Genomic DNA, 26,300 nt, shown 5'->3' on the forward strand with positions numbered 1-26,300 from the left:
ATAACAGAGTGTCCTGAAGATATGCAGGAGCTGATAAAGATGGCTGTGAAAGGAGCAGCAAATGAGTCTGAAGCTGTTGAGCGATTAAAATGCCTTGTGGAGTCGCAGCAACAGGCATTTGAGAAACAGCGACAGGAATCACATCAGGTATCTGAGAAACTTTTACAGGACATGGTGCAGGAACCGCAGGAGCTGTGGGCACCTTATAGAATGGCGGCAGTAGACCATTCTATGGCCTCTCCAGGGGCGCCAGTATTGTCCCAGAGTGCCCGGGGAGGTGGTAAGAGATGTTGTGAACTCGGTCCTAAGACTATTGCTGTTTTTTTTTGTGAAAATCCCCCTACAGGTGTGGGTGTCCAAAAGGGGGCGGAGTCTAAAAAAGGGGCGGATTTTCACAAGAGTGTGGAGGGTAGAAAGCTGAAAATTGTTACTGGTTGTTGGTTGGTACCCCCTAAAAATGACAATTTCACCGTTGATAACATGGTGACTCCAGTGGAGGGGGTTGACGTCAAGGTGGGAGGTGACCTGTTAGTCCACAACACCAGGGGGAGTGACACTGACCCCGTAGCTGACGGTGACAGTATGGAAGTAGAAGGTGAGGTCTGTCAGGAGGGGCTAGACGAGGTGGGAAAGTCCCCATCTGGTAGACGGCGCAGGGGCCACAAAAAGGTTGCTCCTGTAGTCTTGACTAAAAGTGAAAATAAAGAAAATGTAATGGTGTGTGCCATTGTTTTAAGTGTGGATCCTCTTTTAGAAGAAGAGGAGGCGACGTTGCCAGTAGCAACCTCCGATACAGAAGAGGAGATGAACGAGGAAGTTAATCAATGGAAGGAAATGTTCCTGGAAATTAAGGAGGACCTCCGCAAACTCAAGGAGGAGGTTTTGCAGTTGAAACTTGAGAAGGAGACGCGGCAGGATGGAGTTTCTGGACGTGATCAGGAACTAGAACGACTGCGCACGCACAGTTCAACCAGTAATTGTGTGACTCCAAGAAGGAGTGTGGTGCACTCAGTAAAAAACTCCAACAGATTAAAAGAGCCTATGAGTAGTGTTGAGCCACCCCCGTAGTGTTCGAGTTCGGTTCGGTTCGTCGAACACCCGTGTGTTCGCCGAACTGTTCGTCGAACTGTTCGTCGAACACCTTCGAACACCGTTAAAACCAATGGCAGGCAAACAAAAACACATAGAAACACATAGAAAACACCTTCAAAGGTGTCCAAAAGCTGACAAACTGCTCAGAAGACACAACTAACACATGGAAAAGTGACAAGTACATATAGTCATGCGAAAAGAAAAGAGGTAGAGGAGTAAAAGGAGGGGCAGACACAGATATAGGCATGTCATGCCCTTCTAAAATCCAAAAAGTGAGAAGCCGAGACGGCCAGTCCGCTCCTGCCCGTGCCACCTCCGTGTCGCCGGGTTTGTGCCAGAGCCGCGGTGAACCCTGACGGCCAGCCCCCCTCTCCCAATACTGGTGCCTGTCCGCTGGTGGGTCGAGAGAGCCCCCCTGTGGTGGAGGCAGCTCTAAGCTTTTTAATTTAAATTGTCCCTCTAATTTGAATGAATACACTTTAAATCCATTTACAAGGATCTATTGGAGGGCAAGTCTCATGCCAGCAGCCGCGTAATTCCAGCTCCAGTAGCGTCCACTAAAGCTGCTGCAGTTAAAAAGCTTTTATAAGGATCGAGCTCGGCTGTCCACCGCAAGGCATCCTAGTGCCAGTCCCAGCCCCTATGCCTTGGGGTGCCTCCTGATGCTCTTCACTAAGTATCCCGTGGTCCCGAAGCATTTCCTTTGAAAAAATTAAGTGTCCAAACTACAGGTGGTGTAGCTTGCTTAACAGCCGGGATAATCCGCTGACTAGCAGACACTGCTACTAGGCACAAAGTATTTCCTGGGCTAGATGCAGTTAAAAATTTGTAAGTAGATACTCTCGTTGGATGCTGAGAAAGCATTCCATAGAGTCTCCTGGCACGCCATATATGATTCTCTTAAAAAGCTTGGGGTAGGGGTCTAGGGGACCCTTTTATAGCCAAAATCACAGCCCTGTATCACAATACGTCACCTAGGCTGAAGATAAATGGAACTGTAGCACCGAGGGCTCGGTTGCTACAGACGTATTGCACCTCACCCAGAGGTGTGATATCTCACTCTCAGATAAGGATGGAGTGTGGATCAGGACCCGACACCTGCATGCATTACACCACATTGCCGTGGGGCAGGGCGACCAATATGCCCCTGAGATGGGCACGACAGTCCCTGTCCCTGGCTTAAGTGGGGGGAGGGAACACTGAGGAAGGGGAACCCTGCAGTGCAGGAGCAGGGAGGAAGCAGTTCCTGGGTGCATTGAGAAGGGAGTATAAAAGGTGGGCACCATCTTAGTTCAGTGCAGAGAAGTCTGAGCAGAAGTGGCAGGGAGCAGGGGCTCTGCATGAGCTCTGCTCCGGAGGCGGGCCTAGTAACAGAGGCCCAGGCCTGCAAGAGGGAGAAGGAAGGAAGAGGAGCGGAGAAGGCTCCAGGAACGAGGAATGAAAGGATCCCAGGGGTGCGTACGGGCGAGTCGACACCGCACGCCCGAATCCACCTGCGTGGAGGGGTCAGGCCAAAGGGGGAGACCGGTCCCCGAACTAGTGGAGGCAGGAAACGACCCTCAGCTAGAAACCGGAGGCTCTGACATTTTATGTGGCGCAGCCCCTTGCTCCACCCGCTAGGAAGGCACCACATAGGGTCAGGGAAACTGGCGCCAAGTTTACCAAGAGGAGGCCCGAAGCAGCCGGACAGAAGTGTTGGTAAGAAAGGCCAGACAAAGGACACACAAAGGGGGTCCTGTGTAGTGTTGAGCCACCCCCCTAGTGTTCGGGTTCGGTTCGGTTCGTCGAACACTGGGATGTTCGAGGAACTGTTCGTCGAACTGTTCGTCGAACACCTTAGAACACCGTCGAACACCGTTAAAACCAATGGCAGGCAAACAAAAACACATAGAAACACATAGAAAACACCTGCAAAGGTGTCCAAAAGCTGACAAACTGCTCAGAAGACACTCTCTTTAAAAAAGCCGGCCGGCAAATTCAGCAGCGGCATACACCGGTACCCGACAATTTAGACAAGAAGGAATAGAGCATCACACATAGATTAGATAGATAGAAACATGTCAGTCACACATATAAGAAGCACAGTGACAGTGTTGCTTACTGTACTTGTCATTTAGTGTAAAGGATTTATTTAAAAAAATAATAGTGTTTTCATGCACTGTCTCTTTAAAAAAGCCGGCCGGCAATTCAGCAGCGGTACCCGACAATTTAGAACAGAAAGATAGAGCATCACACATAGATTAGATAGATAGAAACATGTCAGTCACATATATATGAAGTACAGTGATAGTGTTGGTTACTGTACTTGTCATTTAGTATTAAAATAAAGGATTTATTATTAAAAAAATTGGCGTGGGGTTCCCCTTAATTTTAGGCTCTAGCGGAGGTTAAGCAGACAGCTGGGGCAGATGTTTGAAGCCTGGGAAGGGGGTAATACCCACGGAGCTTCCCAGGCTACTAATATCAGCCCCCAGCTGAATACATAGCCTTTACTAGCTATTAAAATGGGGGACCCCCCCAAAAAAATGACGTGGGGTCCCCCCTAATTTAATAGCTAGCAAAGGCTAGGCAGACAGCTGGGGGCTGATATTAATAGCCCAGGAAGGGAGCCATGAATATTGGCCCCCTCCCAGGCTAGAAACACCAGCCGTCAGCCGCCCCAGAAATGGCGCATTCATAGGATGCGCCAATTCTGGCACTTAGCCTCGCTCTTCCACGCTGCCCTGGTGCGGTGGCAGGGGGTAATAGGGTTGGGGTTGATGTCAGCTTATAATGCCAGCTGACATCAAGCCCAGGTTAGTAATGGAGAGGCGTCTATAAGACACCCCCATTACTAACCCCATAGTAAAAGTTAAAAAAAACACAAACACCCAGAATAAAGTCCTTTAATTGAAATAAAGACACAATCCTTTATTGTTCTAAATTAAACCATACTTACCATCACGCCCATTCCAGCTGAAGCCAACGATCTCCTGCAATAAAAGAAAAATAATAAAGCAACCTCATCCTTACCTTTCCATGGTTCCCACGACAGCTTCAGCTCTGCTACATCGAGATGACAGGCTGGACCGCAGCAGAACGCTGCCATCCAGCCTGTCATCCCGCAGACACTGAGAAGCGCAGGCTTGCTTGCGCTGCTCAGCGTCTCTCTGTGACGACATCCAGATGAGCCGAGTTCATGTCCAATGAACTCGGCTCACCTCATGCACGTCACTGACAGCGTGGGAAAATTCTCACGCTGAAGCGCTGATTGCAGGAGAATTTTCCCACGCTGTCAGTGACGTGCAGGAGGTGAGCTGAGTTCATTGGACATGAGCTCACCTCATGCACATCACTGACAGCGTGGGAGAATTCTCCTGCACTCAGCACTTCAGCGTGAGAATTTTCCCACGCTGTCAGTGACGTGCATGAGGTGAGCCGAGTTCATTGGACATGACCTCGGCTCATCTGGATGCCGTCACAACGAGACAGTGAGGAGCGCAAGCATGCCTGCGCTTCTCAGTGTCTGCGGGATGACAGACTGGATGGCAGCGTTCTGCTGCGGTCCAGCCAGTCATCTCGATGTAGCAGAGCTTAAGCTGTCGTGGGAACCATGGAAAGGTAAGGATGAGGTTGGTTTATTATTTTTCTTTTATTGCAGGAGATCGTTGGCTTCAGCTGGAATGGGTGTGATGGTAAGTATGGTTTAATTTAGAACAATAAAGAATTGTGTCTTTATTTCAATTAAAGGACTTTATTCTGGGTGTTGTGTTTTTTTTAAATACTTTACTAGAAATTCATGGCGGTCATGTCTAATACTGGCGTGACCCCATGAATTTTGGGCTTGGGGCCAGCTGATAATACCAAGCTGGCCCTAACCCCTTTATTACCCAGTGAGCCACCGCACCAGGGCCCTGGATGAGTTGGGTACAGCGCCAGAAGATGGCGCTTCTATGAACGCGCCATTTTCCGGGGTGGCTGCGGACTGCAATTTGTAGCGGGGGGGGGGCCCAGAAAGCTTGGGCCTCCCTGCGCTGCAGATTCCAGCCCCCAGCTGCCTAGTTGTACCTGGCTGGACACAAAAATAGGGCGAAGCCCCACGTACTTTTTTTTTAATTATTTCATGAAATTCATGAAATATTTAAGAAAAAAAGGCCTTCCCTATATTGTTGTGTCCGGCCAGGTACAAATAGGCAGCTGGTGGTTGGGGGCAGCCCGTTCCTGCCTGCTGTACCTGGCTGGACACAAATATAGTGCGAAGCCCCACTTCAATTTTTTTTAATTATTTCATGAAATTCATGAAATAATTAAGAAAAAAAGGGCTTCCCTATATTGTTGTGTCCGGCCAGGTACAAATAGGCAGCTGGTGGATGGGGGCAGCCCGTTCCTGCCTGCTGTACCTGGCTGGTCACAAATATAGTGCGAAGCCCCACTTCAATTTTTTTAAATTATTTCAGGAAATTCATGAAATAATTTAAAAAAAATTGACGTGGGGCTTCGCACTATATTTGTGTCCAGCCAGGTACAGCAGGCAGGAACGGGCTGCCCCCAACCACCAGCTGCCTATTTGTACCTGGCCGGACACAACAATATAGGGAAGCCCTTTTTTTCTTAATTATTTCATGAAATAATTTAAAGAAAATTGACGTGGGGCTTCGCCCTGTTTTTGTGTCCAGCCAGGTACAACTAGGCAGCTGGGGGCTGGAATCCGCAGCGCAGGGAGGCCCAAGCTTTCTGGGCCACCCCCGCTGCAAATTGCAGTCCGCAGCCACCCCGGAAAATGGCGCGTTCATAGAAGCGCCATCTTCTGGCGCTGTACCCAACTCATCCAGGGCCCTGATGCGGTGGCTCACTGGGTAATAAAGGGGTTAGGGCCAGCTTGGCATTATCAGCTGGCCCTAAGCCCGAAATTCATGGGGTCACGCCAATATTAGACATGACCACCATGAATTTCTAGTAAAGTATTTAAAAAAAACACAACACCCAGAAAAAAGTCCTTTAATTGAAATAAACACACAATTCTTTATTGTTCTAAATTAAACCATACTTACCATCACGCCCATTCCAGCTGAAGCCAACGATCTCCTGAAATAAAAGAAAAATAATAAAGCAACATCATCCTTACCTTTCCATGGTTCCCATGACAGCTTCAGCTCTGCTACATCGAGATGACAGGCTGGACCGCAGCAGAACGCTGCCATCCAGCCTGTCATCCCGCAGACAATGAGAAGCGCAGGCTTGCTTGCGCTCCACAGTGTCTCTCTGTGAGGGCATCCAGATGAGCCGAGTTAATGTCCAATGAACTCGGCTCACCTCATGCACGTCACTGACAGCGTGGGAAAATTCTCCTGCACTCAGCGCTTCAGCGTGGGAGAATTCTCACACTGAAGCGCTGAGTGCAGGAGAATTCTCCCACGCTGTCAGTGACGTGCAGGAGGTGAGCTGAGTTCATTGGACATGAGCTCACCTTATGCACGTCACTGACAGCGTGGGAGAATTCTCCTGCACTCACCGCTTCAGCTTGAGAATTTTCCCACGCTGTCAGTGACGTGCATGAGGTGAGATGAGTTCATTGGACATGAACTCGGCTCATCTGGATGTCGTCACAGAGAGACGCTGAGCAGCGCAAGCAAGCCTGCGCTTCTCAGTGTCTGCGGGATGAGAGGCTGGATGGCAGCGTTCTGCTGCGGTCCAGCCTGTCATCTCGATGTAGCAGAGCTGAAGCTGTCGTGGGAACCATGGAAAGGTAAGGATGAGGTTGCTTTATTATTTTTCTTTTATTGCAGGAGATCGTTGGCTTCAGCTGGAATGGGCGTGACGGTAAGTATGGTTTAATTTAGAACAATAAAGGATTGTGTCTTTATTTCAATTAAAGGACTTTATTCTGGGTGTTTGTGTTTTTTTTAACTTTGACTATGGGGTTAGTAATGGGGGTGTCTTATAGACGCCTCTCCATTACTAACCTGGGCTTGATGTCAGCTGGCATTATAAGCTGACATCAACCCCAACCCTATTACCCCCTGCCACCGCACCAGGGCAGCGTGGAAGAGCGAGGCTAAGTGCCAGAATTGGCGCATCCTATGAATGCGCCATTTCTGGGGCGGCTGACGGCTGGTGTTTCTAGCCTGGGAGGGGGCCAATATTCATGGCTCCCTTCCTGGGCTATTAATATCAGCCCCCAGCTGTCTGCCTAGCCTTTGCTAGCTATTAAATTAGGGGGGACCCCACGTCATTTTTTTGGGGGGGTCCCCCATTTTAATAGCTAGTAAAGGCTATGTATTCAGCTGGGGGCTGATATTAGTAGCCTGGGAAGCTCCGTGGGTATTACCCCCTTCCCAGGCTTCAAACATCTGCCCCAGCCGTCTGCTTAACCTCCGCTAGAGCCTAAAATTAAGGGGAACCCCACGCCAATTTTTTTAATAATAAATCCTTTATTTTAATACTAAATGACAAGTACAGTAACCAACACTGTCACTGTACTTCATATATATGTGACTGACATGTTTCTATCTATCTAATCTATGTGTGAAGCTCTATTCTTTCGGTTCTAAATTGTCGGGTACAGGTGTATGCCGCTGCTGAATTGCCGGCTTTTCATGTTTCACTGTTGGCACTGTTCCCATCGATTTGGGCAATCACTGTAATGCCACAACCACCATGGCTGTGGCATTACAGTGAGTGGCAGACAATCCCTGCATGATTGGTGCTCTAAATAGCGCCAGACATGCAGGACACGCTTTTGGTGCACGAACAGTTATCGAACATAACCTCGAACAGCCGAATTTTTTGCAAATCGTTCGGGTTCGTCGAACAACTCGAACACCGCCCAAAACAGCTCGAATTTGAGATTGGCGAACAGTTCTAGTCGAACACCGCTCATCTCTAGTCCTGTGAAGCGCTCCAAAGTTATCTGGGAGTTGTCTGAGCCCCTCACCTGGTGAGCACAGTACGACGTGGGCAGCCGTTACCTGCAGACGTGGTCTGGATAATAAGAACTGTGATTAAAGGCCCTGGACTGCATCACTGACTCCGTGTCGTTACTGCTGCTGCCCTGCACCATCACCCCCATCCTCCGCATATACTGCCCTGAGGCTATACTCCTCCCGTGGGGAGTTATGCTACGCTCTGCTGCACCCACAACACCAGCCTTAGCGGTCTGCCCTGTAGCGGCGGTTCACTCTGACCGCAATCCACGGGTGGCGTAGTCGGACATTTAAACATCAAAACCACATAAATAGTTCCGCCACTGGTTTGACCGCCCTGAGCCACGGAACCGGATCGCCGCCACGAAGACTACAACCACCAGCATCCACCAAAAAGGGTCCGGCTCCGGGTGTCCCAAGGCCCAGGGGGCGCGTCAGAACATTTTCATCACCTTTCACAATCACCAATGGGACAAGGCAGGGATGTTCTCTGTCCCCTCTCTTATACATCCTAGTGACGGAGCACCTGCTCTCATCAATTCGCCATAACCCCAATATTAGGTGGATTGAGGTGGGAGGCACCGAGTACAAGTGCTCTCTATTTGCTGATGATGTCCTAGTATATATCACTCAATCACATATATCCATCCATGCTGTTATGGCTGAAATAGATCACTTTGTTACATGGTCAAATTTTAAAATCAATGCAGCGAAGTCTGAGGCCCTCGATGTCTCCCTCCCCAAATCCATATAGGATTCCATCCAGTCCAACTTTCCCTTTGCCTGGCCCTCACAGGGTATCAAATACTTAGGAATTCCTATTCATAGAGACCTCTCCCATTTATGTTATCTTAATTTTGGGCCCTTTATTGAACAACTCCATACAGACCACGGTTGGCAAGTTAGAACTGTAAGATTCACTACGTGAACCACTGGTGTTTTGTGGAAAAGCACATGTACACTGTGTTCCAAATTATTATGCAAAAAGTGTTTAGGAGTGATAAGGGAAGAATTTGTTTGTTTGTCAGTTAAACTCATTGATGGTGATGTGTGTCAGGGCTCTTTATATCACTGTAAGCAATTGCAGACACCAGTGCTAATTAGTTTGTAAGGTGTGTCCAATGAAAGGCAAGACTACTTAAGAAGGCTCTCTCACATTATTCAGCAGCCTACATTTTCTGCCAAAATGGGAAAGAAAAAGGATGTGTCGGCTGCTGAGAAGCAACAAATTGTGGAGTGTTTAGGTCAAGGCATGACTACAATCAACATTGTGCGATGATCAGGATGAAGTGTCTTGGCAATCAAGAAGTATGTAGCTGATTCACAGTACACACGTGTGCGTGCTGATAAGGGCAAATTGAGGACTCTTTCCTACAGGCAATTACATCAGGTTAAAAGAGCAGCGGCAAAAAAGCCTTGTCATAGCAGCAGACAAGTTTTTGAAGCTGCTTGTGCCTCCAACGTCCCCCGAACAACAAGATGCAGGGTCCTTCAGAGGTTTGCAGCTGTGCATACGCCATCCTGTCGACCTCCTCTATCCACTTCACACAAGCAGAAACGGCTCCAGTGGGCCAAACATTACATGAAGACTGATTTCAAAACTGTTTTGTTCACGGATGAGTGCCGTGCAGCGCTCGATGGTCCAGATGGATGGAGTGGAGGATGGCTGGTTGATGGACACCCCACGCAAACACGGCTACAGCGCCAACAAGGAGGAGGTGGAGTAATGTTTTGGGCTGGAATCATGGGGAGAGAGATTGTCGGCCCCTTTAGGATCCCTGAAGGCGCTAAAGATGAACTCCATAATGTATGTGGATTTTCTCAAACAGCACTTCCTGCCATGGTTCAAGAAGAAGAACCGTGTATTTCACAGCAAGATCATTTTTCTGCATGATAATGCACCATCTCATGCTGCACATAAAACATCTGCATCTCTGGCTGATATGGGCATAAAAGGGGACAAACTTATGGTGTGACCCCCATGCTCCCCTGACCTCTACCCCATTCAGAACCTTTGGAGCATCATTAAAAGGAGTGTCTATGATGGCGGGAGGCAGTTCACATCTAAGCAACAGCTCTGGGAGGGTATTCTGTCCTCATGCAAAACAATTGAAGCAGAAACCATCCAAAACCTGACAAATTCAATGGACGAGAGAGTTCAGAAGCTCCTTTCGAACAAGGGGTCCTATGTGAAAATGTAACATCACCTACAATAAAGTTTTGAGTTGAAAACTGTTTGATTTCAGTTTCTAACAACCTGCTAATGCTTATAATTTCAAAAATGACCATTTTTTTGGTCTTTATTAAAATGAAAAGGTTGATCGAAAAGTTTGGGGGATCTAAGAGTGTGGCAACCCAGTAGTCATGATTACTTCGAATTCTGACAATATGAGGGTCATGCTGCAGGTAGTGCAGCAAGAAGGCACTTATGTGTCTTGCGCATCTCGGAGCCCCAAAATTATTTTCCGGGCTAGATGCAGCTAAAAATTATTTTTAATTTTAAATCTGGTGGAGCTTATTATAGATGGCCTAATAGGATCAGTGCTGCACACTGCTACAAAGCCCAAATTATTTTCCAGTCAAGATACAGATAAACATGATTAGTAATTTGAAAGCTTAAAACGGTTGGTAGGGTGATTTTAAACAATCATCAAGCTTTTACTCTCCCCAGGATGAACAGGGGTAGAAAAGTCGTTTCGGATCCATGATTTGTTCATCTTTATGAACGTGAGTCTGTCTACATTATCAGTGGAGAGCCGCGTGCGCTTATCTGTCAGCACACCACCAGCAGCGCTGAACACACGTTCAGACAGAACGCTGGCTGCGGGGCATGACAAGATCTCCAAGGCGTAAGTGGCTAGCTCCGGCCATTTATCCAGATTGGCAGCCCAAAAAGAGCAAGGGTCCAGTGACACAGTCGTGGCTTCAATGTTTACTTGGAGATACTCCTGTACCATCGTCTCTAGGCGTTGACTATGTGTCAGACTTCTTGTCTCCTGTGGCCTTGCAAAGGATGGGCTAAAAAAGTGGTGAAATGATTCCGCAAAATTGATGTTACCACCAGATACTGTGGTTTTGTTACGGTTTGAGTGCTGAACACTTGACGGTCCCACGGTTGGCAAGTTGGAACTGTGAGATTCACTACGTGCACCACTGGTATTTTGTGGAAAAGCACATGTAAGATTCTGCAACAGTCTCTGCTGATACTCCTGCATGCGTGCATCCCTTTCTATGGCAGGAATAATTTCTGCAAATTTACTTTTGTACCGGGGATCTAACAGTGTGGCAACCCAGTAGTCAGGATTATTTCAAATTCTCACAATTCGAGGGTCATGTTGCAGGTAGTGCAGCAAGAAGGCACTCATGTGTGTTGCGCATCCAGGAGCACCAAGTCCCTGTTGTGTTGGTGGCGAGGTAACAATCATGCTTCCTTCCTCTGTCCTCTCCCCCCAACCTCGCACAACAGAAATGTGATCAAGGTCTCCCTCATCTGATGAGTCTTCCATCAGTTCGTCCTCCACTTCTTCCTGGGCTCCTGCACCTTCCTCACTAGTTTGGCTGCTACCATGCGCCCTGGTAAAACCATCTCCCCCACCCTCACATTCCTGCCGCCTTGGTGCTGCCGACCGTCTGGACCTTGCAGATGTTAGCCCTTCCGCATACAACTCCTCCTCCTCTACTTCCTCCACCTCCTCTTGTGCCACCACCTGACTCCGAATTCTGTTTAACATGTGCTCCAGCATGTAAATCACCGGAATAGTCATGCTGATAATGGCATCGTCAGCACTAAACATCTTCATCGCCATTTCAAAACTGTGCAGAAGGGTGCATAGGTCCCTGATCTGAGACCACTCCTCCAGCGTGATTTGCCCCACCTCTGAATCTCGTTGGCCCAGGCTATACGTCAGAACGTATTGCACCAGGGCTTGTCGGTGCTGCCACAGTCGCTGCAACATGTGCAGAGTTGAATTCCACCGGGTAGGCACATCGCATTTTAGCCGGTGAAGTGGCAGGCCCAACGACTTCTGTAGAGATGTAAGTCGCTGAGCTGCGGGATGCGAACGGCGGAAGTGAGCACACAGCGACCGTGCCCTCTGCAGAAGGCCATCTAGTCTGGGATAGTGGGCTAAAAATTGCTGGACAACCAGGTTCAACACGTGAGCCATACAAGGCACGTGTGTGACATTGCCCCGGCTAAGGGCCGCACCCAGGTTTGCAGCATTGTCGCACACGGCCTTCCCTGGTTTCAGGTCCAGTGGAGACAACCATTCATGAAATTGGTTCTCCAGAGCTGACCACAACTCCTCAGCTGTGTGACTCACATTTCCCAGACATTTCAATGTAAAAACCGCCTGATGACGTTGAGCCCTACTGCCAGCATAGTAAGGAGGTGTGCAGGATCCCTTCTGCGCAGTTAGAAAGCTTGTGGCATGACCAGACAGGCTTTGGGTGCAGGTGGAAGACCGAGAGGAGGTTGAGGAGGCAGAAGCAGTGGAGGAAAAATGACATAAAGAGGATTGACGCACAACTCGTGGGGACGGCAAGACTTGGACAGCAGCCCCTTGTCCTGCTGTCACCATAGTTACCCAGTGCCCAGTCAGCGACATGTAACGCCCCTGTCCATGCCTACTCGTCCAAGTGTCTGTGGTGAAATGCACCCTGTCACACACAGAGTTTCTCAAAGAAGCGGTGATGTTGTGTGCGACATGCTGGTGGAGCGCAGGCACACCTTTCTTTGAGAAGTAGTGCCGACTGGGCATCTGGTACTGGGGCACTGCGACGGACATAAGGTCTCGAAAATCCTCTGTGTCCACCAGGCCGAAAGGCAGCATTTCTGTAGCCAAGAGCTTGCAGATGGTGAAATTCAACCTCTTAGCTTTCTCATGGCTAGGAGGAAATGGTCTTTTACTTGTCCACATCTGAGGGACCGAGGGCTGGCTATTGTGCTTAGACGGGGTTGATAAGGGTGTCCCCGGCAAACTGCCGGTCTGTGAGGAAGATGCAGGCGGACATGTTAGGTTGCCTTGATCCAAAGGTGGTGCTATCGATGTCGGACAGCGCTCAAGACCAGCTGGTGTTACCACCTCCAAAGAAAATGATGACCTGCCAATCACGCTGGCTGTTGCGGGTAATGAGGTGACAGGTCTGCGCCCCAAAACAGGTGTGACTGCTGTCCCCCCAGTCACAGAGGATGAAGAGGCCGCGGATGCACAACATATGGCAGACGGTGGTTGGCCCGGCCGGCTAGACCGCATTGTAGCACACTGAGCTTCCATCTGCAACTTATGCTTCATGTCCATGTGCCGGTTCATGCATGAAGTACTCAAACTATGTATTTTTTGGCCTCTACTTAGCTATTGCTGACAAATGTTACAGATAACACGAGTTGGGTCATCTTTATCGATCTGAAAAAATGCCCAGGCTATGCAAGGCTTAGCACCCATGCGACCTGAAGAGCCACCACGACTTGTGGTGAGAGGCAGAGTTGTGTTCGAGGATGCAGTTGTTGACGTGCTTCCAGTACTACGTCTCTGTCCAGGAAGGCGCAACCTGACCTCGTCGTCACTAGCATCTTCCTCCACCTCCTCTGCTGACCTCATCTCTTGGCTGACTGTGGGTTGACAGTAAGTGGGATCTCCGACCTCATCATCATCACCCTGTGCGTTATCACACCCGTCGTCCTCAGAGCCAACCTGTTCCTGCCCTGACAAAAAACTAAAGTTGTCGCTCCAATCAGGTATTTGAGTCTTATCATCGTCTTCCTCATTGTCTCCACCAACAGGAGTTACAGTTTGGGAATGAGGGTCTACATTATGGTCAGAACCTTCTGCGTCTGGTCCTGGATCCGACTCATAAAGATTCTGGGCATCAGTGCAGATCATTTCCTCGTCTGGATTCACAGAAGCGCTGGAGTCGACCTCTGATTCCCAGGCTATAGTATGAGTAAACAGCTCTGCAGACTCAACCATCTGTTCTACCTCATACTCAGACGGGCAGCTGGAGATTTGGGAGCTGTGAGGAAGCAAGTGCGATTTGGGTGACACCTTTGAGGACTGGAGTATTTGTGTTGTTGAAGTTGATGTGGAGGAGAGCCCACTTAAAGGAGCACTTGATATCCGTTGAAGCACCTGCTGTTTTTGTGCCTCATCTGGAATTTGTAGCGATTGGCGTGGCCGTAAGAAAGGGATCTTATCACATTGTCCGCTAAAAGAAGTAGACATTTTAGTTTGGCTGGAAGATGGTCTTTTTTCTGCACCTACCCCACGGACACAACCTTTTTTCCCCTTCCCAACACGCCTATTCCCCTTTCCACCAGCAGCAGGCCTTTTTCCACTCATTTTGGTGGTTAACTAATTCACAACTCTGGAGTTGTTTGCACAAAAAAACAATGGATGGTAACCGAGCAGAGCTGAGTGGCCAAACTGTGGTATTAGGCCAAAACTATTGGCTGGGTTAGATGCAGAAAAAAATTATTTTTAATTTGCAACCTGATGGAGGTCAGTATAGATGGACTAATAGACCAAGTCCCACACACCGCTAGAAGCCCAAATATTTTTTCAGAGCTAGATGCAGAAATTTTTTTTATTCAATTTGCAACCTGATGGAGGTCAGTATAGATGGACTAATAGACCAAGTCCCACATACTGCTAGAAGCCCAAATATTTTTTCAGAGCTAGATGCAGAAAAAAATTATTTTTAATTTGCAACCTGATGGAGGTCAGTATAGATGGACTAATAGACCAAGTCCCACACACCGCTAGAAGCCCAAATATTTTTTCAGAGCTAGATGCAGAAAAAAAATATTTTTAATTTGCAACCTGATGGAGGTCAGTATAGATGGACTAATAGACCAAGTCCCACACACCGCTAGAAGCCCAAATATTTTTTCAGAGCTAGATGCAGAAAAAAATTATATTCAATTTGCAACCTGCTGGAGGTCAGTATAGAAGGACTAATAGAACAAGTCCCACACACTGCTAGAAGCCCAAATATTTTTTCAGAGCTAAATGAAGAAAAAAATTATTTTTAATTTGCAACCTGATGGAGGTCAGTATAGATGGACTAATAGACCAAGTCCCACACACTGCTAGAAGCCCAAATATTTTTTCAGAGCTAGATGCAGAAAAAAATTATTTTTAATTTGCAACCTGATGGAGGTCAGTATAGATGGACTAATAGACCAAGTCCCACACACTGCTAGAAGCCCAAATATTTTTTCAGAGCTAGATGCAGAAAAAAATTATTTTTAATTTGCAACCTGATGGAGGTCAGTATAGATGGACTAATAGACCAAGTCCCACACACCGCTAGAAGCCCAAATATTTTTTCAGAGCTAGATGCAGAAAAAAATTATATTCAATTTGCAACCTGCTGGACGTCAGTATAGAAGGACTAATAGAACAAGTCCCACACACTGCTAGAAGCCCAAATATTTTTTCAGAGCTAAATGAAGAAAAAAATTATTTTTAATTTGCAACCTGATGGAGGTCAGTATAGATGGACTAATAGACCAAGTCCCACACACTGCTAGAAGCCCAAATATTTTTTCAGAGCTAGATGCAGAAAAAAATTATTTTTAATTTGCAACCTGATGGAGGTCAGTATAGATGGACTAATAGACCAAGTCCCACACACCGCTAGAAGCCCAAATATTTTTTCAGAGCTAGATGCAGAAATTTTTTTTATTCAATTTGCAACCTGATGGAGGTCAGTATAGATGGACTAATAGACCAAGTCCCACACACTGCTAGAAGCCCAAATATTTTTTCAGAGCTAGATGCAGAAAAAAATTATTTTTAATTTGCAACCTGATGGAGGTCAGTATAGATGGACTAATAGACCAAGTCCCACACACTGCTAGAAGCCCAAATATTTTTTCAGAGCTAGATGCAGAAAAAAATTATATTCAATTTGCAACCTGCTGGAGGTCAGTATAGAAGGACTAATAGAACAAGTCCCACACACTGCTAGAAGCCCAAATATTTTTTCAGAGCTAAATGAAGAAAAAAATTATTTTTAATTTGCAACCTGATGGAGGTCAGTATAGATGGACTAATAGACCAAGTCCCACACACTGCTAGAAGCCCAAATATTTTTTCAGAGCTAGATGCAGAAAAAAATTATATTCAGTTTGCAACCTGATGGAGGTCAGTATAGATGGACTAATAGAATGATGCTATGCCCAAAAGATTTTACTTCACTAGGTGCAGTAAAAAAATTGGTATTCTCTACACAGGTGGTATATCTTGCAACACAGATAGGCTACTCCACTGACTAACACACTCTGCAATAGGCCAAAAAGGATTAGCTTTGCTAGATTCAGCCAAATGCTGTGAAAAAAACTTGCACAGCACTGGCACAGACCTGCCTGGCAAAAACTGATAGGAACTGATGTAACCTAGTCCTGAAAAGGACTCCAATTACAATTAGTCTTTACTCCCACAATCTATCTATTTAAGAGCACAGACCTGCCTGATAAAAGTCGTAAGAAATGCTGTAACCTAGTCCTTAAAAGGACTGCAATCACAACTATTCCCTACTCCCAAGCTATCTGTATATTTGTGCGAAAATTGGCTTGAAATTAACAAGGTATAGCGCACACAGCAACAGCGGTGCCGTCTAACACGCAGCTGCAGCAGTGAGAAAATGGTGGCGACGGGGAAAATGGCTTGGTCTTATAGGGCAAGGACATGTGTCATACACTGCCAATCACACATGCCCTTGCTTGTGTGAAAAAAAGCACTTCGCTCCGTGTGTGCGCTGCTGATAGGCTGACAGATTGCACCTCCCCACTGCAAATGCGGGAACGAGAAAAAAAAATGGAGATCTTCATTGTTCCTGCAGAGATCCATCCCCTGCCCCTCCCCCCGCCCCGCTGTACACTCAAACTGCGTATTAACACTAATTTTCATCATTACTGAGAAAAAATCCAGTTATGATTTTGGTGCACGAACAGTTATCGAACATAACCTCGAACAGCCGAATTTTTCTCAAATTGTTCGTGTTCGCCGACCGGCTCGAACACCGCCCAAAACAGCTCGAATTTGAGATTGGCGAACAGTTCGAGTAGAACAACGCTCATCTCTACCTATGAGGATCTCCTCAGGGGTAAAGGAAAACTAGAGGATAAGGCATATGCAGAGCACATGCGCCAAGTGGTTGAGACCACTCTGCAGGAGACCCGTGAGGAGAATGATGATCTCCGTAGAAAGACCCTAGGTCTGGAAGCTCAGGTGAAGGAGCTACAGGTGTCCTGTGATAATCTCCAGAGGACAGAGACGTGCCTTAAGGAAAGGCTCAGCAAGATGTAAGCTGAGCGGGAAAAGATGGAGTCTATTGGAGAAGCCACAGACCAGGGCCAGGAGTTGGTAACTGGAGATGGGAGGTATGAAGCAGATACCTCCTTGAGTGGTGTGAGCTCGGATGATTTGGTGGATGTAGGAGCCGAGATCAAGGAGCTCAAGGAGTTGCTACAAGCCCAGTGGACGCAAGAGAAGCTTGAGAGACTGGCTATTGAGAGCCGAGTGGGCGCATTGGAGACAGAGAGGTCTGAGAGATCTCTACTGTTAAAAGAGCAGTTGAAGCAGGAAGAGCTTCAGAGATGGGCCGCTGAGAGGAGAGTGGCGGAACTAGAGGAAGAAGTTTCCGGGCTCAAAAGTCGCCTGATAGAGTATCACTCAGTGAACGAGGCCTCCTGGGAGAAGGGAAAAGGCAAACAAGTGACACTCACTCCCTTAGACCATGAGAAGGTGGACCTTAGGAAAGCTAAGAGAGTGTTAACAAATGATCGTTTGGAGACCACTGGTGAGACCGAAACGGCTCGGTACAAATGCCTCATAGATGTACCTGAGGATTTGACAGAAGAATGCACCAGTGAGTCCGTGCATGACCAGTTTAAGATGGCCGTGGGAGCCTGTTAGGTGTACTCGACCTCAGAAGCTAAACAGCTGGTGGTCCTGTCCACAACCGAAGTCACAGTGAAGAGGGTGGCGATCCTAAGTGACATATATTGGCGATGTGTTCGCACGAAGCGGTTTCTCCGGTTGAAGACGGAAAAAGCCGCCAGACAACTGGAGCTGATGAGAAAAGCTCACAGTCTGCGGGAAGAGGTCATCCGGGTGCCTCATGTTCTGGTGAGCAAGCTTGTTGGGAGAAATGGTCGAGCCATGCAGATGATGGTCAAGAAGTCTGGTGTGGTGAAAGTAAGCAGTCCACGTGATCGTCAGGACTGGATACCAGACGAAGACGGCATGGTGTCATTCTCCGTGATAGGAACAGAAGAAAGCCTGGAATATGTGCTCATGCTGTTGGAGTACCGAGTGACCTACCTGTGAGAGGTGGAGCAGTTAATTCTTGCTAGACTGCGAGTGGATGGACAGCACCATCTGAGTAGCAGAGGATGGCAGCCGTCTAGACATTGTGAGGCTAGACAGAGAAAGGGCCCCCTAAATAGCAGAACAGCTACAGCTGAAGTCAGGGACCTTTCAAGATGTCCTGAGAGTAGTGGGTGTGGGCTTAGAGGTAGTGAGACCTCCAGTGACTCAATTTTGGGTGGCCCATATAAACGACCCAATAGAGTGCGGGACAGTACGGAGTCGAACCGGACCTTAAATACCAGAGCATGTGAGTCACACTGCTGTATGGACCGCTGGGAGCGGGGAAGGCCTAACAGGGTTTCGACTGACCGCTGGGAGCAGGGGAGGCCTGACAGGGTTTTTCGACTGACTGCTGGGAGCGGGGGAGGCCTGGCAGGGTTTCGGCTGACCGCTGGGAGCCGGGGAAGTCTGACAAGTTTGCGACCCGAAAATGTGACTTGACGAAGTCAGTGACAATGGCAGACAGTAGGTCCCTGAGGAATGGGCTAATGTTGTTGACTAATGTTCCAGGGGCTGAGCAGCGCAATTGTCAACTACACAGTCTCTGTGTGAACTGTGGGTTATAAACTGTTTGTGTATTATGTGTTCAACCCCACAAGTTTGAACAGAGGGGGGGAATATGTGGTACAGCGGCATTGCTATAATGATCTGGTATGTCTGTTTATTCTATTTCCTCCCCCCAGGTGACTGGTCACATGACTGTGACATAGCTCAGGTCCTGTGCGCACAGAATGTCTGTCTTATCACATGTGTGTGTGCTACAGGATATATAAACCCTGGGTGATTTGAGACAGGTGTGTTGTGTAAGGCATGAGGCCAGCTCCGGCGAGAGAGGCATGAGGCCTGCTCCCGTGTGTGTGGGACACCGGTTTTGTGTGAGGCCTAGTGAGGCCGAGTGAAGCCTGGCAGCCTGAAAGGCCGAGACTGGATCCTGTGAGTGGATGCTAGTGACCTTGGAAGGTAGAGGCTTGCTGAAGATTCCTGAAAGGCGCAGGCTGGATGTTGTGAGTGTGAAAGACATACCAGTAGCCTCAGAGGGAGCGTCGGCTAGAGACCAACACCTGGGAAGCCGCAAAGCCACAGTGGTGGCGTATGAAACGGACTGCAGCAGCTAAACCCGGCAAAGGTAAAACACTATGGACATTGATATGGACATTGCTATGCTATTACCTTGCGGAAGGCTGTAACTGGAGCCAAGTGGTCCTGTCTGCCACTGGAGGCTCCTGAACATTATATATATGTGTGTCGGCGTGCCACTGAGTTGGACCCGGTAGGATGCGGTTTTATGAAGTAAAAAACTACAGCATTGTGAATACCGGAAAGACATTGCTGGTGTGCATTGATTGACCCGGTGCAGCGAGTATCCCCCAGGATGATGACTAGCGCTGCCTTACAGGGCTCACAATAAAACGTTCAAAAACAAAAGTGAAACTGTTTTCCTGTGAAATATGTTAAGGAATTTCTTTTCCAGGGTAAAGACTTGTATATAAGGTAAAATAAATAACTAGTGTTGAGCGAACATGCTCGACACTGCTCGGTACTCGCCCGAGCATCATGCTACTCGGGATGTTCGGCGAGCACCGAGCATTTCCGGTTTACTCGGGCGGGAGCTCGGGTCTCCGCCCTGCATGTTTGGCGCTCTTTGCAGAGCCAATGAACATGCAGGGATTGCCAGCCAGTCACTGTAATGCTGCAGCCATGTTGGTTGTGGTCATTACAGTGATTGGCTGGCCTCACAGCGTCACCTCGAGTATTTAAAACGGGGCGCCGCCATCTTGGACACAGTTGCTCCGGATTAGACAGTGTAGGGACAGCGCTGCTGATTTAGGGAGAGATATAAACTGCAAAATAGTTAGTGTAGGGTCTGTAAAAGGCTGCCAGAACAAGCAAGCAGTCTTTTTCAGGACTAATATCCATCCCAGATACCAGGCAGGCAGGCTGTATAGGAGACACAGTGGTTATACCAGCAAACGCTGCATTACAGTCCTGTGTGCTCCTGTTGCTGAAATTCCTGGACTTAGCACCAGGTGTCGGGGGCCAGGAAAAATCCTTTTTTTTTCATCTAAATCCCCCTTTTTTGTTCCTCCTTCACACTTTAGAAATACCTGTCTTATTAACCTTTTGGTGTGTCCCCCCCCCCCCCCCCCAAAAAAAAAGCGTGTCTCTGATTTTTCAGACACAAATATAACTGTTGAAAATAGTCTGGTGTAGGCTAGAGAAACAGAAGTGTTGTTTTGCACTTCCACGGTTCAAACCTCTGTATTATCCATTTTGGGCCATTTGTATCTAAATAAAAAAGCAGTTTGAGTGTGTCGCTCACTGTTCAGCCGCAAATATCTCTATTTAAAAAAGTGTGGTATACCCCAGTAAACAATAGCTGTGGTTTTGCCATCCCACGGTAAAAAATCTCTATTATTCAAGTTTTGGTAGTTTTCTCCGTAAAGAAAAACAGTAGTGTCTCCTGACTGTTGTGACACAAAAATATATCTGTTGAAAATAGTCTTGTGTAGGCCCGACATCCCAGTGTGGTTACGCAGTTCCACGGGTCAAATCGCTGTACTATCCAGTTTTGGGCCTTTGGTATCTAAAAAAAAAGCAGTTTGAGTGTGTCGCTCACTGTTCAGCCGCAAATATCTCTATTTAAAAAAGTGTGGTATACCCCAGTAAACAATAACTGGTTTTGCCATCCCACGGTAAAAAATCTCTATTATTCAGCTTTTGGTAGTTTTTTCCGTAAAGAAAAACAGTAGTGTCTCCTGACTGTTGTGACACAAAAATATATCTGTTGAAAATAGTCTTGTGTAGGCCCGACATCCCAGTGTGGTTTCGCAGTTCCACGGGTCAAATCGCTGTACTATCCAGTTTTGGGCCTTTGGTATCTAAAAAAAAAGCAGTTTGAGTGTGTCGCTCACTGTTCAGCCGCAAATATCTCTATTTAAAAAAGTGTGGTATACCCCAGTAAACAATAACTGTGGTTTTCCTCTTCCACGGTTCTAATCTACTCTTTATTACCCTTTTTCCATTGATAGTGCAAATGTAAGCTATTTTACTTCATTTACAATGGGCAAGGCGCGTGGCAAGGGACGTGGAAGTGGACGTTCTGATTATTGTTCGTGCAGAGGACGGGGCCGTGGCCAAGGTGAAAATGTGCCACAACCAACAGCCACATCTTCTCGCTCCCACTTCTTGACCGAATTACTAGGGAAGCACAGAACAACACCAGTATTGAGAACTGATCAGTGTGAACAGGTTATTAATTGGATAGCAGATAATACTTCCAGTTACGTGGGCACCACCACCTCCGGTCTGTTTTCCACACGGTCAACTCTTAGTAGCCTTGAGTCTCGACCACATACTCCTCCTCACCCTAATGCTCCTTCCTCCCACAATGCTGAGTGTCGTCAGACAGCAAGTGATCCCACACTTGGACACTGTGAAGAGCTGTTCACTGGTCCATTTCCATATTTGGGCCCCTCGCCTGATACGCTTGAAGTGGTGGAAGAGGAGATCCCATGTTGCGATGCCCAAATATTTGAACAGCCACTGCCACAGGAAGTCGACGTTGGCAATCTGTCACAAGAGGTGGACGATGACGAGACTCAATTGCCAGGAAGTGAGGAGGAGGATCGTATTGCGCAAGTGGAAGAGGAGGTGGTGGATGATCTAGTAACTGACCCAACGTGGAAGGAGGACATGCAGAGTGAGGACAGCAGCACACAGGGGGAGGGAGGCAGAGTACCCCAACAGGCAGGAAGAAGCAGTGTGGTGGCCGCAGACAGAAGGCAGGCTACCGTTCCCCGTAACACCAACACGAGGGACGTTGCCAGTACAAGAGGTAGGTCTTCCAGAGTCTGGAATTTTTTTAAAGACTCTGCTGATAACCCCAAAAAGGCCATATGTTCAACCTGCCATGCCAGCATCAGCAGGGGTGACAAAACTACCAGCCTGACCACCACCAGCATGATCAGGAACATGGCAGCAAAGCACCCGACTTTGTGGGGCGAAACCCAGGGTCCACGACCAGTGTCAGCGGGTGTCACCACTGCTTCTTCCACTGTTGTGCATGCAATAGAACCCCCTGTTGTGTGTGCAAGGCAACCCCTGTCCATACTGCATGTAAAGATGCCCCCTCCTCTCAGTCTTCACTTGTTATGGCAGTTTCTCAAGAAACAGCATCAACGTCCATGTCCACGTCCCACCGCAGCGTTCAATTGTCCATATCCCAGACCTTTGAACGAAAGCGGAAATTCGCAGCTAACGCCCCACAGGCCGCAGTCCTAAATACGCACATTTCACGACTGCTTGCATTGGAAATGCTGCCTTTTAGGCTGGTGGAGACGGAATCCTTCCGCAAACTTATGGCAGTGGCCATCCCTCGGTACTTGATCCCTAGACGACACTATTTTGCCCGGTGTGCCATCCCCGCACTACACAAGCACATGTCCCAAAGCATCTGCCATGCCCTCAACAATGCAGTTACTGGGAGAGTCCACCTGACAACGGACACGTGGACAAGTGCTTGTGGCCAGGGACGGTACATCTCCATGATGGCACACTGGGTAAACATAGTGGAAGTCGGGATCCAGTCGGACCTTGGGACGGAACACATTCTCCCCACACCGAGGATTGCGGGCCCTATATCAGTCAGAGTTGCCCCCACAGTGTACAGCTCCTGCTCATCATCCTCCTCCTCCTCCTCATGTTCAGCCTCCATCTCAGATATCACCACATCAGTTACAAGCTGGAAGCACTGCAGTACTGCCTCAACCAAGCGGCAACAGGCTATGCTGAAACTCATAAGCTTAGGTGATAAACCTCACACTGCTTGAGTTGTGGACAGCTGTGAAAGAGCAGGCAGATCTGTGGCTGAGACCGCTGAACCTACATCCAGGCATGGTCGTGTGTGACAATGGCCGTAACCTAGTGGCGGCTCTGAGGCGAGGCGAGATCACACATGTACCATGCCAGGCTTATCTGCTTAACCTCGTGGTTCAGCGGTTTCTTAAATCGTACCCCGAGTTGCCAGATCTGCTCGTGAAAGTACGCCGCCTGTCAGCTCATTTTCGCAAGTCGGCTACAGCTTCCGCCGCCCTTGCTGTGTTGCAGCAGCGTTTGCAGCTTCCGGCACACCCACTGGCGTGTGATGTCCCCACAAGTTTGAACTCTACCCTCCACATGTTGCAAAGGATTTGTGAGCAGAAGAGAGCAGTTGTGGAGTACCAGCTGCAACAAGGCGGCCGATATTCAGGTCAGACTCCACACATAAGACCTCAGGAGTGGACCTGGATGTCTGACATATGTACCATCCTGACAAACTTTGAGGAGGCCACCAAGATGGTGAGTGGCGATGACTCCATCATTAGTGTCAGCATCACACTTGTCTGTCTTTTGCAACGCTCTATGCAGAGAATTAAAGAGGAGGCATTGCAGCCAGAGTACGAAGAGATGGATCAAGAAGCCGTAGTGGGTGATTACACATAGCCTAGCCTCATCTCATACCAACGTGCATTGGGGGACAATGAGGGAGAGGAGGAGGAGGAAGAACAGGAGCAGCTATCATGCGTTGAAGATGGTAGTACCTGTACAAGTGTCATACCGTCGGTTCAGCATGGGTGGCCTGAGGACAGGGGGGAGGAGGAAGAAGAGGAAGAGGAGGAGGAGGAGGAGAGCATGGTCAGTCGTCATCTTGGTGAGGACACGGAATTCTTGCCCGTTACCTGTCTGGCACGCATGGCTGACTTTATGTTACGCTGCCTTAACCGTGACCCTCGCGTTGTCAAAATGTTGGGTGACAGTCATTACTGGTTGGTGACACTTGTAGACCCCCGCTACAAGGAGAACTTTCAATCTCTTATTCCTGAGGTGGAGAGGTCTACAAAAATGGGGCAATACCAGGAGGCCCTTGCTGCAGAACTCTTAAAAAAATTCCCATCTGAACACGCTAGCGGCAGAGGTCACAGTTCGTTGCCCAATCAAGGCGTACAGGCGAGAGAGATGCAACTCCAATCCAGCAGAGGAAGGGGAACACTGTCAACATTCTGGGACAGTTTTCTGACACCCGCCCAGCTTACAGGCCCTGAGGCGCGGGGTACTCTCACAAGGAGTGGAAAGTTTCAAAAGATGGTGAGGGAGTACCTTGCCGATCGTACCAGCGTCCTCCGTGATTCCTCTGTGCCTTTTAATTATTGGGTATCCAAGCTGGACACTTGGAATGAACTCGCTCTGTACACCTTGGAGGTCCTGGCCTGCCCTGCCGCTAGCGTGTTATCGGAGCGTGTTTTTAGTGCCGCTGGGGGAATTATAACTGATTAGCGCACTCGCCTGTCAACTGACATTGCTGACAAGCTGACCCTTATCAAAATGAACAAGGGCTGGATTGGGCCAGACTTCTCATCACCACCAAATGACAGCAGAGTAACATAAAGTCAAATCCACTGTGTTATTTCGGGAGGTGTATTCACATGCACCACTTCACACCCACACATGGGTATACGCTTCCTCGTTTCGGCTGTTTAATCTTCTTCTCCTTATCCTCAGCCTCCACCACTACTATACCACCAGGGTGCCAGTATTGCAAGATCCTCCGTCCTTATTTTTGGCAGCTTTTGCTTGCAAGGCATAAGCAAATACTATGGGACACCCACTCCCCAATAATGGGACTTATGTTTGTAATATGCTGTACTGCATGGCTCTTGTAAGGGGCATTGCAAGTTGCTCCGTCCTAATTTTTGGCAGCTTTTGCTTGGAAAGCATAAGCAAATACCATGGGACACCCACTCCCCAATAATGGGACTTATGTTTGTAACATGCTGTACTGCATGGCTCTTGTAAGGGGCATTGCAAGATGCTCCGTCCTAATTTTTGGCAGCTTTTTCTGGGAAAGCATAAGCAAATACTATGGGACACCCACTCCCCAATAATGGGACTTATGTTTGTAATATGCTGTACTGCATGGCTCTTGTAAGGGGCATTGCAAGTTGCTCCATCCTAATTTTTGGCAGCTTTTGCTGGGAAAGCATAAGCAAATACTATGGGACACCCACTCCCCAATAATGGGACTTATGTTTGTAATATGCTGTACTGCATGGCTTTTGTAAGGGGCATTGCAAGTTGCTCCGTCCTAATTTTTGGCAGCTTTTGCTGGGAAAGCATAAGCAAATACTATGGACACAAACTCCCCAATAATGGGACTTATGTTTGTAATATGCTGTACTGCATGGCTCTTGTAAGGGACATTGCAAGTAGTGTTGAGCCACCCCCGTAGTGTTCGAGTTCGGTTCGGTTCGTCGAACACCCGTGTGTTCGCCGAACTGTTCGTCGAACTGTTCGTCGAACACCTTCGAACACCGTTCAAACCAATGGCAGGCAAACAAAAACACATAGAAACACATAGAAAACACCTTCAAAGGTGTCCAAAAGCTGACAAACTGCTCAGAAGACACAACTAACACATGGAAAAGTGACAAGTACATATAGTCATGCGAAAAGAAAAGAGGTGGAGGAGTAAAAGGAGGGGGAGACACAGATATAGGCATGTCATGCCCTTCTAAAATCCAAAAAGTGAGAAGCCGAGACGGCCAGTCGGCTCCTGCCCGTGCCACCTCCGTGTCGCCGGGTTTGTGCCAGAGCCGCGGTGAACCCTGACGGCCAGCCCCCCTCTCCCAATACTGGTGCCTGTCCGCTGGTGGGTCGAGCGAGCCCCCCTGTGGTGGAGGCAGCTCTAAGCTTTTTAATTTAAATTGTCCCTCTAATTTGAATGAATACACTTTAAATCCATTTACAAGGATCTATTGGAGGGCAAGTATCATGCCAGCAGCCGCGTAATTCCAGATCCAGTAGCGTCCACTAAAGCTGCTGCAGTTAAAAAGCTTTTATAAGGATCGAGCTCGGCTGTCCACCGCAAGGCATCCTAGTGCCAGTCCCAGCCCCT

At 48.2% G+C, this 26,300-nt stretch overlaps 1 protein-coding gene across 1 annotated transcript in view; it reads left to right on the forward strand.

The window, feature by feature from the left end:
• Positions 1-480: 480 nt before the first annotated feature.
• The window catches only part of LOC141167401 (extracellular calcium-sensing receptor-like), a 129,840-nt gene continuing 104,020 nt past the window's right edge, over positions 481-26,300 (forward strand). The window contains exons 1-2 of the mRNA XM_073654808.1: positions 481-520; positions 755-879. Coding sequence (XP_073510909.1) covers positions 481-520; positions 755-879 — 165 coding nt within the window. The remainder of the gene's footprint in view (positions 521-754; positions 880-26,300) is intronic.

This window comes from Phyllobates terribilis, unplaced genomic scaffold (assembly GCF_046119375.1).
Source record: "Phyllobates terribilis strain yellow unplaced genomic scaffold, ASM4611937v1 Scaffold_11__3_contigs__length_659146591, whole genome shotgun sequence".
Lineage (NCBI taxonomy): Eukaryota > Metazoa > Chordata > Amphibia > Anura > Dendrobatidae > Phyllobates > Phyllobates terribilis.